The following is a 16,575-nucleotide window of genomic DNA, read 5'->3' as shown; positions in this document are numbered from 1 at the left end:
ACAGTGGGCCTGGCACGTGCAAAGGTCTGAAGGCATGAACAAACATGAGCGTGGGTCATGGTGAAAATTCACCATGGCTGCTGAGGAAGTTCCTCTGCATGTGTGTGCATGTGCGTGTGTGTGCACACGCCCGCAGTGAGGGTGGTAGTGACGGGAGACAGGGTTCAAACCTAAAACCAGGGTCACAAAGGACTTTATAGGCTGTAGCGGATTGGATTGCTTCCCCCTAAAAGTTGTCGAAGCTTTGAGTCCTAGTACCTGTAAATGTGACCTTATTTGGAAAGAGGGTCTTTGCCAATGATCAACTTAGATGATGTCATTAGAACGGGCCCCGATCCAATATGAGGGCTGTCCCAATAAAAAGGGGACATTTGGACAAAGAGACAAACAGGAGGAAGACAACACGGAAACACAGGCAGAACAGCATCTGTGAGCCAAGGAACGCCGGCGGCTACCAAGAGCCAGGAGAGAGACCTGGACCAGGTTCTCCCTCCCAGCCTCAGCAGGAGTCGACCCTGCCAGCACTTGATCTCAGACTCCCCAGCCTCCAGGACTGAGACAATACGTTCCTGCTGATTAAGCCCCCTAGTCCGAGGTAGTCCCAGGAGACTCCTCCATATGCCAAAGTAAAGAGTGTGGAGTTTTAATCCCCAGGTGAGGAAAGGTGCTGAAGGGTTTCACCTGGGGGCTTGACACGGTCACCACGACTTAGAAAGATCTTTCAAGGTCATACATGGGCCTGTGGACCAGAGCAGGAAACACGAGAGGCAGGAGTTTATGCAGAAACTGCTGAAACAGATCACGCAAAACACAGCTGAATGAGGGCAGGGGCAGTGAGGAATGGACAGGACAAGTTTATGAGATGTTAGGGGATAAATCAGCATGAATCATGTCCGTGTCACCAGAGGAGAAATGAAACCAGAAAAGGCCACTTAACGTGAAGCCACTTTAAGAAGGACCTCAAATTTTAGGATAAATAGAATAGATAGAGAGAAATGTTTGATTTGGATTTAGTCTTTAAAAATCACACTAATACGTAAGGAATCGACTTTTTACCTAACACTGAACCAAATGTAGGTGGCGACTGCAGTTGCGCAGACTCATTTGTAGAATGAAGACAGAATGGATTGTTCTGTATATTCATTTTTTCCCCCTAAAAAACTTGTACGAGGACCCACTAGGGCTGTCTTCACTTTCAGAGCAAGATCAGGAACCGGGTTGTTTTTACAACCAGTTTTTACAACAGTGGCGTCAGCCCCGCCCCCGACCCCTGTGCTGTGCAAACCCCTCCTGTTTCCATTTTCTGTTTAATTGTCCACCTGTCCACTTGTCCCCATGGCCTCACCTGCCAATGACTGGGCCTAGAAAGAAAAGACACAACTGGGTGAAGACTAACCTTATGTTGATACGGAATGAGACTTGAAACCAGAAATAAAGCACACTCCAAATCTGGGGGGTAATATTTTCTTCTTTTTACCCTTCTCTGTTTATGGCTGTGGAGCCGTGTGCTTCGCCAAACTGCACTCACCATTTAAACCTGGTATAAATTCCAAATCACTTCGTTTATAGTCCTCTTTCCAGAAAGACGGCTGGTGCAGAGAAAGGGGAGCTTGCGCCTGATTCCAACCTCAGGGGAAAACATGTCGGGAGAGTAAAGTACGCTTCTTCCCCTCACTGTTTCCCCTTGTCCCTTACTCCAGGTCAGACAGACAGCCGTCCGCTTCCACCTACAGAGCCTCAGGGGAGGGATGTGTCAGGGAAGGAAAAAAGAAACCCTGGCTTTTCCAAGACTGTCTGAGTCACTGGTTCCAATGGCTGAGAACCCTGGACAGGTGATTTGGGTGTTGAGGGTTTATACAAATAGCGTAAGTGCCATAGAAGTGGATGTGCGCTCAGAACAGCACATCCACTTGATGTGCTCGATGCCCTTGGAAAGCTCAGAACACACTTTGCGAAGTGGGCACCCTGAGCAGGAGTTAGAACAGACCTTCCCCAAACCCCTCCTGTACGTCTCTTCCGCAATCTTGGATGGTTCTACAACGCGGCAAGCCCAGGGTGGGCAGGGGTGGGGGAGAGCGGGGAAGCAGATTTCCCTGTGCTGTTTCTGGGCCTAGGTCCTAACTGCTTCCCAGCGGAGCACAGCAGAGCACAACAAGATGGCTGGAACACAAGTCAGGAAGTCCCTGGCATCTCCTCGGCCTACGACGGAAGTCAGAAATACGGTAATGGGTACGAAACACTGTGCCTGGCTCTTCGCAGGGGTGTCCTCACCGAAGATGAAGCGCACACAGGGGCAGGCCCTCCTCCTGAGAGCGTGCAGGTCGGAGACGCAGATTCAGAAGGAAAGGGCCCACCTGTAGGATGGGGAGGGCTGGATTCCTAGGGTGCACTGGCTTATTCCGTCCCTACCCCATCACCCTCAGACCATCAAGGCAGGAGTTTTTACATCACAGCCAACACATTTCATGGGATCAATATGAGAAGGGTCAAGAGAATTCCAGAATCAGACTTATTTCCTGAATAGACATAAAATACACCTGTCCTTACGCCAGCCAGTATGGCCGGAGGAACACAATGACCTTCTTCAGTCACTTAGGGTCCTAGACGTAGCAAACTTGACTTTGGGGGCTAAAGGTGCCTCAATAGATGGGCGACACGTACCAAGAGGTGGTTCAGAGAATCTGGCAAAGAGGGAGGGGAGCTGCCTGGGAATACGATATTACTCTTATCCCTATTTTATTGTCTAAAATATAGATATTTTGGGCAACTGATTCTTATCATGGAAGCATGACCAAGACAACAAAGGGTTGGGAGAGAAGAAGGAAAAAACTGGGGGTTGGATCCTGGAAGTTCTTGTGCGAGAAACTAATGCTGCTGAGTCAAAATCCACGGCAGCCAGCAACACCCGGGGAGAGCACAACATGAGGAAAATCTACCCTCCCTTCCAAGAAACCTCCCTGGGATCTTCTACGGACTTAAGCAAGGAAGAAGATTAACTTTCAGGGTCAACCTTTCAGACCAAGGAAACCAAAAATAAGACAACCTCACCTATTCTTTGGGGCTTACAAGATCACACCCCACAACCTACGATCTAAGGCAAGTCAGTGGGAAGGATAATAACCAACATGGGGTGAATTCCAGGTAACGAGTAGGAGATCACTCAGTCATTCAACAAATACAGAACGTAGGCTAGGTGACCTACCTCGGGTGCACCTACAAGCCTCTGTGCACACGTGGGGGTCTCTGCAGGAGAGGGTGTTCCCTTTGGCGCAGTGTCCCAGGAGCGCAGGGCAGCACGTACCTGGGCGGGCAGGGTTCCGGGTTGCAAGCCTGGCTCATCGGAGGAGGGCGGTGGACCATATCACACAAGGTGTCACTGACTGTCTGCTGGGTCTGGGTGTGTAAGCACACGGCTATCGCTTCTTGATGGCCTGGAGGTTGGGAAGAGGAAAACAAATGCAAGTGACTTAGAGTAACTCACTGTGGGGGGGAAAACAGGGTCTTGGGACTTCTTTAGCCATTGCCTTTTGAGTATATCGCTTGGCTGTGGGCTGCATTTCAGGGTGCGCGTGCAGACTGGGCATCTTTCAAAGGCTTCCAGTCTTTAATATTCTCTCAGTCACCTTTTCAACTCAGCACCACTACCCTCTCCGCCCAAATATACTCACCTTGAAACATGAAAGGACATCCCGACTCCCCGTCTACCTGCAGACTTACCTGTGTTCCCAATCCAAGTCCCCCCAACCGAACCACCCAAGTGTTCTCCAAACCACACACTAGTAGTTCCCGGAGAGGGATTTTCACGTCAGCCGCGAAAGAGTGACATTTTTTCTATGTCACTGCATATGTGCTAACTTTGATGTACAATCCTTACTCCAGCGTTCATTATGGTCTGAACTCCTGTTCGCTATTACTATACTTCGTGATATTGCCATTGCCGGCAGAAACAACAGCAATACCTCCCATCGGGAAAGCGCTCTGGCGTGTACGAAGTGCTTTCGCGGGCACCGTTTGGGCCCACGGGAATCGGGAGGTCCAAAGAATGGTATCATTATCTCCATCTCATTAATTTAATAATAAGGAAAACTGAAGCCTAGAGAGAAATTAAGGCAGCAGAAAATGGTAGACTCAAAACTAAAAATTAGAGGGGTGCGTGGGGGGCTCCGTCAGTTAAACGTCCGACTTCGGCTCAGGCCATGATCTCACAGTTTGTGAGTTCGAGCCCCGTGTCAGGCTCTGTGCTGACAGCTCGGAGCCTGGAGCCTGCTTTGGATTCTGTGTCTCCCTCTCTCTCTGCCCCTCACCCACTCCCCCACTCATGCTCTCTCTCTCTCTCTCTCTCTCTCTCTCTCTCAAAATAAACATTAAAAAAAATCTAAGGGGCGCCTGGGTGGCTCATTCGGTTAAGCGTCTGACTTCAGCTCAGGTCACGATCTCGTGGTCCATGGGTTTGAGCCCCGCGTCGGGCTCTGTGCTGACCGCTCAGAGCCTGGAGCCTGCTTCGGATTCTGTGTCTCCCTCTCTCTCTGCCCCTCCCCTGCTTGCGCTCTGTCTCTCAAAAATAAACGAACATTAAAAAAAGTTAGATTTCCTATCTCCTATGTGAGTGCTCTTTCTCTGTACTCCAGGGATTCCAAAATACAATACAGTCAACCGGTCAAGGCAGAGACTGTGCAAATAGGAGCCCCCACAGGCATGTTTTTCCTTTGAGGCCAGCCAGCTCTGTCTGACCCCAAAGCCTGCGTCCCAACCACTATTCTTTGTCTGTTGACACTAAAAGAATCACTGAAAAATCAGAACTGAGAACGAAATATAAATCAAAGTTTTGATGAAAAAAAAAATCAAATGAAAATTGCAACAGCAACGGACTATACTATTTGAAATATGCAAATGTATTCAGTTTCATGCAAGAATGTGTGTTCCATTATGTTTGAAGACTGTGGTTCTCCTTCCAAATGCCATGTCTCAATTCATCCGTTTTACAATATTTTACAGAATGCAGAATAGGCCAAAAGAATATATAAAATATACACGTGTGCTGTGCAGTGCTTTCTGCTATGTTTTCTCCTTTCTATAGTTGTAATCTTATGTTTCCGGCCATGGCAGGATGCAGTCTTAAACCTCCAAGGATCTCCCATGAACTACTTTTTAATACATACTGGCTAACTTGAGATACAAAGGGGACACGGCTACAAAAATGTATTTTCCAAGGGCAGCCACAAGAGTATCTTCTATCCCGCATACTCGACCTAAAGGCTTTTCACTTCAAGAGGCTTGATAAAACCTTTACCTTCAAAAGTAAACATAAAAAAATATAAGTTTGCTTCACCTTTTACTTGGCAAAATTTGGGTGACAATAGTGATGTGTTTAGAAGCTATAAAACAAAGTGTTGAAATCATGGTGTAATTTTCCTAACAAATCCTTTTGGAAGCATGAAGCAACACCCTTCAATTCACACTTGACCTTCTACAGCGTCATGATGAGAGGGTCTCTTTGGAGCAGAAATAATATTCAAAGCCTTCGTCAAGAAATGAATTAATGATGAGGGGGGAAAAGGGACTCTAAAAAGAGCAATGGAGACAATAAATGAACTGACACATTTCCTTCTGTTGAAGGTTAGAGTGAGTTGGGCTCCTTGTTCACAAGTCTTGACTGATTCAACATGCCAAATAACATAATTCTCTCTCTCTCCCTCTACCTCTCTCTCTCTCTCTCTCTCTCTCTCTCTCTCTCTCGAAGTACCAAGAACAATGAAGAAATCTAGTCACTCTCTCTATCCCTCTTTCTTTCTCTCTCTCTCTAAGAAATACCAAGAACAATGAAGAAATCTAGTCTCTCTCTCTCTCTCTCTCTCTCTCTCTCTCTCTCTCTCTCTCTCTCTCTCCCCCCCTAAGAAATACCAAGAACAATGAAGAAATCTACTCATTCTCTCTCTCTCTCTCTCCCCCTCTCCCTCTTTCTAAGAAATGCCAAGAATAATGAATAAATCTAGTCACTCTCTCTCTATCCCTTTCTTTCTTTCTCTAAGAAATACCAAGAAAAATGAAGAAATCTAGTCACTCTCTCTCTCTCCCTCTTTCTCTCTCTCTCCCTCTAAGAAATACCAAGAACAATGAAGAAATCTAGTCATTCTCTCTCTCTGCCTCTTTTTCTCTCTCTCTCTCTTCCTCTCCCTCTTTCTAAGAAATACCAAGAACAATGAAGAAATCTATTCACTCTCTCTCTCTCTATCCCTCTTTCTTTCTTTCTCTCTAAGAAATACCAAGAACAATGAAGAAATCTAGTCAGAACCTTTCAATTACTATCCAGTATTTGATACATCAAGTTGTAAAATAAATATGAAAAAATGAGTAAGAAAAGTATGTTAATTTAATAACCAAGTAGCCCTGGGCCCCAGAAATAGATGTAATATGCTCTTTTGAAGCACCAATGGAACATTAACAAAAACTGGTCCTACATCAGATTATAAGGCAAACTGCAGTGAGTTCCAAAAGCCAGAAGCAGGTAACATTCTCTGACCACAACAGAGTCCAGCGATAAATGAATAGGAGCCAATTGACCGCTCAAATCCAACCATTAGAATTTTCCAAAAGTCAGTCCCTACATAACTGCTAGGTCAGAAAGACAGAATGGATTACACATAATCTTTGACCAGAAAGAAGAGAGGAGAGAGGCTTAAAGCAACCTGAGACCAGATGAACAACTCTTTTTTGTTTTTTAATGTATGTTTGTTTGTATTTATTTACTTAGAGGGGGTGGGGAGAGAGAGAGAAGGGGAGGAAGAATGCCAAGCAGGCTCCGTGCAGTCAACACAGAGCCCAACGTGGGGCTCAATCCCATGAACCATGAGATCATGACCTGAGCTGAAATCAAGAGTCGGACATTTAACCAACTGAAACACCCAGGTGCCCCCGGATGAACCACCCAATGATAATTTCAATATTGTCATAAAATGGATGACTTTTTTCCCCCCAAGAAAACCTAAATTGAGGAATTTACTTAAAAATTAAAATCTTGAATATGACAATAAGCAGGGGGTGTAGGGAGGGTACTGGAAATGATGTTAACGATCCAGCCATGATGCCTCTCCCCTCAATCCCGCCCCCGGGAGGGAAAAATAAGAATGAGATTCAGACACTTGCAGGAACCAGTGCTTTCAAGCTTCTTGGATGGATAATATCCATGACATAAACTACTGAAGATGGTTGAAAGGTACAAAAGACTCCAACTCTCATTTACAAAAGGACTGTAACCCTGATGTCGGGATCTATAAAAGAAAATAAATGAACACACCTCCTTCATGTGGTGTTGCCTTGTGAGGCAACCAGGAGTGTGTGTTGTATTCCACACACAAGCCCAGGGCCATATTGAAAAGAAGAGTTAATATGTGGTTTTTTTTTTTTGCTCTCTCAGCTGACTGGCCACTGTGAACGAGTGGGTGCCACTCTAAAGTCCCAGGGAACGAGAAGGAGAGGAAGCAGAGTACGTTCTGGGCTGGGAGAACTGTGGAGAACAGTATCATCCGTGGTGTTAAAATGCCGAGTTTTACGCACTGCAAATAGGTGGGTTCCTTTTAGCGACGACTTGAGGAGACCGCCGGTAAAGATTAAGGACTGTTGAAACCATGTGGCCGCAGGAAGGGGATCACTGGATGTCACTGGAGCCTGAGAGGAAGTGACCGAATATGTCAAGGAGAAAGTATGGCTAGGGGCCTGTCATGACTTGAAGGGACCTGAAGAGAACGAAATAGGGACCGCTAACATTTCGTGGCGGGAACACATGTCCACAGGGAGTACTCCAGTGTGAGCCCATGGTGGGACAATTCAGCTTTCAGTCCCACATTCCCTTTCATGGGAACGCATGCTTGGACTCCCCCATGCTATGTGGACAATACTTCCGTGCATCAATAGCATTTCTATTTATTTCATCTACAGTTTGCATATATCTATGAGAAACCCTAAATCAAATACTAGCACTGTAGTCAGCAGGAAAACGAAAGAACATTACACTGTAACCTCAACCATCTATCCCTTCACTCACCAAATCATTCACACACACACACACACACACACACACACACACACAAAACACGAAACAACCAGGAACTTCCTGCCCTCGGGCATACAGACCCACCATCTCACAAGCATCCTGGCCTTTTCCTTGTCTATTTCAATTAGGAGTTTGCTGGATTTCACTCCCTTCCACCTTCCCAGGAAATTTGATTACCTCTCCCTTCGCTTTTATCCGAGAGCTTTGTTGCTGCCTTGTGAATGTACCCAAGCCACTCAGTCATGAAGAAATAACACGCACCCAGCTCTCCGTCAATCCATGACGCCTTCTAGCCTTTTCCCTCTCTCTGCATTCTTTATCATAAATTTTGCCACAAAAAAATCCATTCACCTCCATTTTGTCACCTGCCACCCTTTCCTCCATTCTTGCAAATCCGACTTCTGTGTCCAACACTCCACTGAACTGACTCCGAGTCACCAATGGCCACCCATTCTCTTCCTGGAGGTTGAGCCACTACCCTGGCTTCGATCCTCTCCGCACACGGATGACTCACCAATGTATACTTCAATCTGGATCTTTGTGCTTTGCTTCAGATTCACACACTCACAAAGCCTACTTAGCATCTCCGTTCGCAAGTCCACAGGCACGTTAAGTCGTTGCGTCCACAAACGGAACTCATGATGTCCTCGTGCCCAGCTGGACCTCCACCGAGCACGCGTCATCTTGGAAGAGAGCCCTGGGACTCAGCTTTGACACCTCCCCTGCACTCACGCCTCCACCAACAGACTTTCACCTTCTACATATTTCTCAGAGTTATCCACTGCCCTCCACGTCTACTGTCATTACTGCTCAAGAACAAGTCCCTGCCTGGACGAGGCAACAGCTTTGTAGACGGCCTCCCTCACATCTGCTCTTATCCCTCCCAAACCTGTTTCTTTACGATACAGCTCGACTCACCTTTCTGAGATACAGAAAAATTGGATCATGCATCCCCCGCTTTAATTCTTTGAATGGTCTCCCGCTGATCTTGGGATAAAGAGCCAAATCAGCTTTGCCCACAAGGCATTCATTGGCCCCTGCCGTCTCCTCTAGCATCACCTCGCTGTCTTTCTCACTACTCCAGCCGCACCTGCCTTCTTCACTCTGGGGATGGACCATGAACCCTCCTGCCACCCAGGGACTTTGTACCTGCCTTTTTTTTTTCTGCTGGGAACTCTTTCCAGGCCACCCCCTCCAACGCCCCTTTTGCTTCAGCAATTCCCCATCTTTCATATTTAAGTTCAAGTGTAACTGTTTTTAGGGAGGGTTTCCCTTACTTCCCTAATTAGGTCAAGTTCCTCCTATTATATGTTTTCCTAGCACCATGCATTTATTTTGCTATAACCAGCTGTGGTTTACACATGTGGGTGATTATGTGATCAGTGCATTTTCCCCACTAGACTTGAGTTCCAAAAGCAGGAACTACTTAGAGTCACTGTCACCCAGCCTGGTGCCTACCACAAAGAAACGTGCAATAGATAGCTGCAGAATTTTTTTTTAAATTTTTTTACATTCATTTATTTTTGAGAGACAGAGCACAAGCGGGGAGGGGCAGAGAGAGAAGGAGACAGAATCCGAAGCAGGCTCCAGGCTCTGAGCTGTCAGCACAGAGCCCGACGCGGGGCTCAAACCCACAAACCGTGAGATCGTGACCTGAGCCAAAGTTGGACGTTCAACCGACTGAGCCACCCGGGCGCCCCAAAAATGTTTTTAAATGAAACAACGGGGAGGTGCCTGCTAACTGTCAGGACAAAGGCGAGGTGGCAGGGCTGGTGCTGCCCACATTATTTATTATTGTTCTTGAAATTCTAGACAATGAAATAAGATTAAAAAGGCTCAAATAAGATAAATAACTATTTGAAAGGGAAAAATAAAATCATCATGAATTAGAGATGGTTATTTTACTTAAGAGAATTGGTAAGAATGAACTTAAAACTGGTAGATGCATTAAGGAGCTCAGCAATTTGGCACACCTGGGGGGCTCAGCTGGTTAAGCATCTGACTCTTGGTTTCGGCTCAGGTCACGATCTCCCAGTCTGTGAGTTTGAGCCCCACGTCAGGCTCTGTGCTGACAGTGTGGAGCCTGCTTGGGATTCTCTCTCTCTGCCCCTCCCCTGCTTGTGTTCTCTGTTTCAAAATAAATAAACTTAAAAAAAAAAAAGAAATAAAAGGGGGTTCAGCAATTTAATCAGATTTTTTAAAGAGAAAAAATGGCGGCATTATAAAAAGAACACCCTGTTGTTATTATATTATAAATTAATCATCCCACTAACACTTATTCTATACCGTGTGCCAGGCACTGTGATTAAGAAGTTCTCCAACATCATCCTGTTACATGAGGACACTTAATCCCCTCATTAATCCTCATGAAGGAGGTATGGCTCTTCTCATTGTGCAAAAATGAGCCTCTACAAACTTCTATAACAGCCCGAAGAGAGTGGCAGGGCTAGGGTTCAAAGTGGGGTCAGGCTTCAAAGTCAATGAATCTGCTCCTAGCCTGTGCTGTTAGAAAATACAAAGGTATGGACGCCTGGGTGGCACAGTGGGTTAAGCATCTGACTTCGGCTCAGGTCATGATCCCACGGTTCGTGGGTTCGAGCCCCGCATTGGGCTCTGTGCTGACAGCCCGGAGCCCGGAGCCTGCTTCGGATTCTGTGTCTCCCTCTTTCTCGGCCCCTCCCCTGCTCACACTCTGTCTCTGTATCTGTCTCTGTCTCTCTCCCTCCAAAATAAACATTAAACAATTGTTTTAAAAATACAAAAGTAAAAATGAAAGGGCCTAAATGCAACAAATAACATAAAATACAAAGAAAAATTCTGGTGAGGAATGTTGATGATGTACGAAATTACAAAACCTTACCAGGGGGTGTTACAAAGGCAGGCACATCTTCCGGGAGGTCTACGTATATACGCACGCACGTGCACACACACTATGCTGCACGCATACGTGTATACGCTGTGGAAGCTGGAAATCCAATGTCTGAATTCTTCATGTTTCCAGGAACTAAAAAAGAACTCTCTGTTGCCACTCCAAAATGAAAGCCGACTTAGGAAAGATTCCTAAGTACCAGCAATTACAACAAACAGATGTATTTTTATTTCTCGTATGATATGAAGATTAGTTGGAAAATACAAGTACACAGAGGATCAGGATACGATCTTTGCAGGAATCTGTCATTTGCATCTATTATTTTTTCTACCAGAAATAGGAAGCTGGAGAAACGGCTGTGTGCCTGTGGAAATGCTATCTTCCTGTGGTCTTTAGTTATGGCAGACCCACTCTCCTCGTGTGCAAGGGGAGGGTTCAAACCGACATTGCTAATCACACAGAAGTGGACTTGTAGAGGCTGAGCCTCCAAAACCACATTAAAATGGATCACCGAGAGGCAAGTGTCACTGTATGTAGCTAGTACGGTCAAGACGATAAAGGCAAGATAACCAAAAGCTGTGCACCATCAAGTCAAGGAAGGACTGTGTGCTACTCGTTTTATATCCCGATTTTGAGCCCAGAACCCAGAGCCATGAAGTCTAGCACAGAGCAGGCATGAGCTTCCCTGTCTTTATTGAGGATCCTGGTTTCAAGCATTACCCTTTACGTTTCACAGAATTTACTTATTTAAAAGCAAAATTTAAGCTTGAACCCCCAAAGTTAAAAATATTACTTTTTGCCAAGTTAAAAGGCTTATTATATGCACCCATTATATGGCCAGCTCTCTCTAAAGGATGAGAACTGTTTTCTGTTTGGGACTGCATGATGGCCTCTGAGCCTCGGTTTCCCTAACTGTAAAATTTGGGTTAGTGGGTATCCAAGGTTCACTTAAATGGTATTATTCTAGGATTGCACAATACAATGCACTCTCACAAGGCAAAATTGCTGTTTAACTGAGTATTGAAAGATTTCCAAGTTGATCTCTGTTAAAACTTGTAAAATGTGTTCCAAGTTCACAAGAGGATGCCAGACAATAAACGGGCACTCCACATCAACTATCTGCACAGTGAGCTGCACTTCTGACATGTTCAAGGTGCTCTGTCTTCTCACAGTCAGCCCAAAGGTCCACAGGGCCAATAAGGATAAACTCAATTAGCCAGGTTTCGCAAAACTTGTATTTTTTTAAGTTGGTTTATTTATTTATTTTGAGAGAGAGAGAGCATGCATGCATGCATGCATATGAACAGGGGAGGAGCAGAGAAAGAAGTGGGGGGTGAGAAAATCCCAAGCGGGCTCCACACTTGGCATAGAGACTGATATGGAGTTTGATCCCACGACCATGAGATCACAACCTGAGCCAGAACCAAGAATAGGATGCCCAACTGACTGAGCCACCCAGGCGTCCCAAATTTGTATGTTTTAAGTGGATTCAAAGGTCATTCTACTACTCCAAGATACATACCCAAGAAACATGAAAAAATATGTCCATATAAAAACATGTACCTGAATGGCCATAGTAGGATTATTCATAACACCCAAGACATGCAAAGAATCCAAATTTCTAACTGATGAATGGATAAGCAAAATGTGGTTTATCCCTACAATGGAAGAGTATTAGTCATAAAAAGGAATGAAGTTCTGATTCATGCTACAACATGGATGGACCTCAACTGGAAACATTATACTAAGTAAAAGTCACGAAGGACCCCATATTATGTGATTCATCTTATACGAAATGTCCAGAATAGACAGAAAGTAGATCAGTGGTTTCCAGGGGCTGCCACTGGCAGGGAAAATGGGGGTTTGAGGAAAAATGGGGAGTGACCTGCTTAAGGGTACGGGGTTCTGTGGGGGTAAAGTGCTGTGACGCTGATTATGAAGATGTTTGCACAACCTTGTGAATATACTAAAACCCACCAAATTGAATAAAGACTTCAAATGCATAAATTGTATGGGATGTGAATTACGTCTCAATAAAACTATTAGCAAATAAAAAAAGAAAGTCATTCCCATAGGCTCAGCCATCCTGGAGGTGCCTCCTAGAGCTACCTCAGTAGACAGCACAACAGCAGATTCTAACATCTTGGTACCAAGCTTCAAAGATGAGGTCTAGTGCCGCCTGGATGGCTCAGTCAATTAAGCGTTTGACTCTTGATTTCGGCTCAGGTCATGATCTCACGGCTCATGAGATTGAGCCTTGCGTCGGGCTCTGTGCTGATAACATGGAGCCTGCTTGAGATTCTCTCTCCATCTCTCCCTTCCCCGCCCCCCTCAAAATCAATCAATCAATCTATCTATCTATCAAAGATGAGGTCCAACAGACTCCGCCAACTGAATCAGAATTCGCCTGGTCATCTTTCCTTGGGCAACTCCAACTGCTCTCTTAGTTCTGAGGACCCAACATGCCACGCTTCCCCAAATCGAGGGGCCTTCCCAGTCAGGGAAAAAAACTAAACTCAAGGATAGCAGAGTACTAGATGAAATAGTAATTCTACCAAAGGCAACGTTCAAGAGTTTTGAGATTAAGAGATTTGAGGCTGTGCAAGCAACAGCAGGATTTGTTTCTGCTCTCATGATAAAAGACACAGCTCCTGGTGATACTGCAGGAACGTGCTGGTTCAGAAGTGGTAGAGATAGCTGATACTTTCCAGGAATGTCATAGGAAGTTCCAGCCATCTATAACGGCAGTTGAATGGGGGACCATTTTTGCATCTCGGCAACTACCTCTGGAGGGGTCCTCAAGACTCATCAGGAAAGTACTAGTTCCTATTGTCTCCAAGGGCATGTTCACGTGAAGGTTTCCAAGCTATAACAAGGGTGGTGTCCAGGGTGCTGAACTCAGAGCAGGCGTTAAGTTCTGAGCGGCAGCATAGGTGTGCAGTGGACTTGGGGCTGAGACTGTGTGCCCTGGAGGCAAGAGACACAGCAGCCAGTTGAGGTCCAGGTGAGTAACTCCTAGTCAGTTGGGTGGGCTTCTAAAAACCAGGGAGAAGCAAGTAAGAGAGCAGAGAGAATCTGGGAGCAGCCAAGTGTCCTGTTCTAAATCCTACGTGCATAACTCCATGTGAAAGGTAGTAGCTTAGCTGAAGGCTGGGGCTAAAACATATGCCCCTTCCTCTGGGTCTACTGCAGGCTGGCAATGTCAGAGAACAGGTGTCTGTGTCAGGATAGGTGGGTTCAGAGGTTGAATTAGGACAGGACAAAGACAAATACCACCAAGTCTTGGAGACTGGATGGGAAGGACTGGGAATTCACTTAAGGGCCCGGAGGACAAAGAGGGAGGGACTCAGGTACAGTGACAGGATCACGAGCTCTAACACCTGATAGGGAGCTCCAAGTAATGGGCTCAGGGGCACCAGGAGGGCTGGAGCATGCACTTGAACTAACCACCTTCTTTTTTTTAAATTTTTTTTTTTTAACGTGTATTTGTTTTTGAGACAGAGAGAGACAGAGCATGAAGGGGGGAGGGGCAGAGAGAGAAGGAGACACCGAATCGGAAGCAGGCTCTGAGCCATCAGTCCAGAGCCCGACGCGGGGCCCGAACTCACTGAACTAACCACCTTCTAAGGCAGTAGCTCCTGTATTCTTCTCACCATTGGCTGGGACTGAAGTCGGAGCACTTTTTTTAAAGTTTATCTATTTATCTTGAAGAGGGAAAGAGACAGAGAGAAGAAAGAACTCATGCAGGAGGGGCAGAGAGAGAGAGAGAGAGAGAGAGAGAAACGCAAGCAGGCTCTGCACTGTCAGTGCAGAACCCGACGTGGGGCTCGAACTCACAAACCGTGAAATCATCACCTGAGCTGAAATCAAGAGTCGGACGCTTAACTGACCGAGTCCCCCAGGCGCCCCTGAAGTCAGAGCACATTTAGCCACCAGGGTTTGCCACAAGTGCTGGAATCCAGGGTCAGGGTGTCAGGGGTCCTGGAGTCCTGATCAGATGAGTCTCCTTCACGTCGGCAGAAGAGCTAGCTTTCCAACTATTTCTATCTTTTCCTTCCAAAAAAGAGAGCCCTGGAGAATGACTATCTGAGCTCCTGCTCTCTGCTCATCAACTCTCTTTTGGATCCTGGAGGGCTTAATAATCTTGGTGCCAACGTGCACCCTATTGAGGCCACCTGGCCATATTAGCACTTCCTAATCCTAACAGGCCCACTGGCTATGCACATTACACACACATACGTGCACACACATAAACCAGAGTGACCAGTGTGCTCTTCCCTGGTCTCCAGCCCAATGTGCAGGTATGAGGGTGACTCCTGACAGAGTCCCATCAGAAATGGCAATCCCAGGCCACCTCAGTTTGTAACACTGACTTACGGGCGAGATTGCCTCGACTTACCAGTTCTGCATTCCCCTACTTATTCCATATTAATCAGTGGCCTCTTTCCCCACCTCATTTATACATTTGCTGAGGCCAAAGGAGCATAACATTTTTTTGGGGGGGGAGGGGGGTCAGGATATACTGCCACACTATCCTTTATCTTCCTGGAATAATCACAATGGAAAATAAAGACAGAGAAGGCATAGTTTTCAGTTATTCGAATGACTTTACCTCCTTTAGGTTTTTCTAAGTTGCATGTTTGGCTTAGCCAACTCAGTGGTTTCTCAAACTATTAGCAACACAAGACGCCGCTGTCCTCCTCCCCCACCCCCACCCCCCCCACCCCCCAGAGAGAATCCAATACCTCCCAAGCATGTGGCCGTGCAAGGGGTGAAGCCAGCGTACTCCCAGTGGTAGGTCATCGTGCTGTCCTCCCGGGGAGAGGCGTCGGGCTGGCGGGAGGCAGGGCTCTCGTCGCAGGGGTCGAGGAGGCAGGGCCGCTCGGTGGGCAGCTGGGGGCCCTCGCACTCTTCCTCAGGCAGCTCGGTCTCCGTCTGCGTGAACGTCAGGAGCACACGGCACTTCACCTCCCGGACCTGGACGCCCGGCCCGCACGTGGTGCTGCAGGCCGACCAGGGCTCTGGGATGAACCTACAGAAGACCCAGGAGTCCCCGTTATACACCGGCCCCGCAGGAGCGACAGGCCTTCCCTGAAGGGAAGAGATAACTTCGCTCAGAGGGAATTCTGGTGCTCAACTAGGTCATGAACAAATTGTCCAATCTTATTAGCAACAGAAAGGATTTTTCACTGGAGATCTAGTGAACGTTTGCACCCATTTTATTTATTTGTTTGCTTATTTATTTACTTATTTAGAGAGCAGGGGTGGGGCAGAGAGAGAGAGAGAGAGAGAGAGAGAGAGAGAGAGAGAGAGACCCAAGTCTGACAGCGCAGAGCCCGATGCAGGGCTCAAACTCACAAATCATGAGATCATGACCTGAGCCGAAATCAAGAGTCAGACACTTAACTGACTGAACCACCCAGGTGCCCCAAAAGTTTGCCTCCATTTTAAAACTCAAATGCTGTGCTATCACCTTTGTATAATATCATTAAAATTAGGCTTTTCAAAAATTTGGTCATAAATAAACCATTATGTAGTGATAATTTCTAATCTGAGTTCTTTTATAATACGGAGAATTTTCATCAATATTTATTCAATGAATCTTTATCAGGCTTATCCTTTAACAGGTAGGACTTTATTAAACTCTCAATATTTA

The 16,575-nt window shown here is 46.2% G+C and overlaps 1 protein-coding gene across 3 annotated transcripts in view; it reads right to left on the bottom strand.

Moving 5' to 3' along the window:
- ADAMTSL3 (ADAMTS like 3) overlaps positions 1-16,575 on the bottom strand; it is a 353,901-nt gene that overhangs the window by 99,954 nt on the left and 237,372 nt on the right. For all 3 annotated transcript variants that reach the window (XM_086711720.1, XM_086711719.1, XM_086711721.1), the window contains 2 exons: positions 15,665-15,951; positions 3,302-3,431 (listed from right to left, as the gene is read on the bottom strand). In XM_086711720.1, the coding sequence (XP_086567846.1) occupies positions 3,302-3,431; positions 15,665-15,951 (417 nt within the window). The remainder of the gene's footprint in view (positions 1-3,301; positions 3,432-15,664; positions 15,952-16,575) is intronic.

The sequence above is a fragment of the Puma concolor genome, chromosome B3, assembly GCF_028749965.1.
Source record: "Puma concolor isolate L17-30 chromosome B3, mPumCon1.1.hap2, whole genome shotgun sequence".
Lineage (NCBI taxonomy): Eukaryota > Metazoa > Chordata > Mammalia > Carnivora > Felidae > Puma > Puma concolor.
This window is presented reverse-complemented; position numbering and strand designations above follow the sequence as displayed.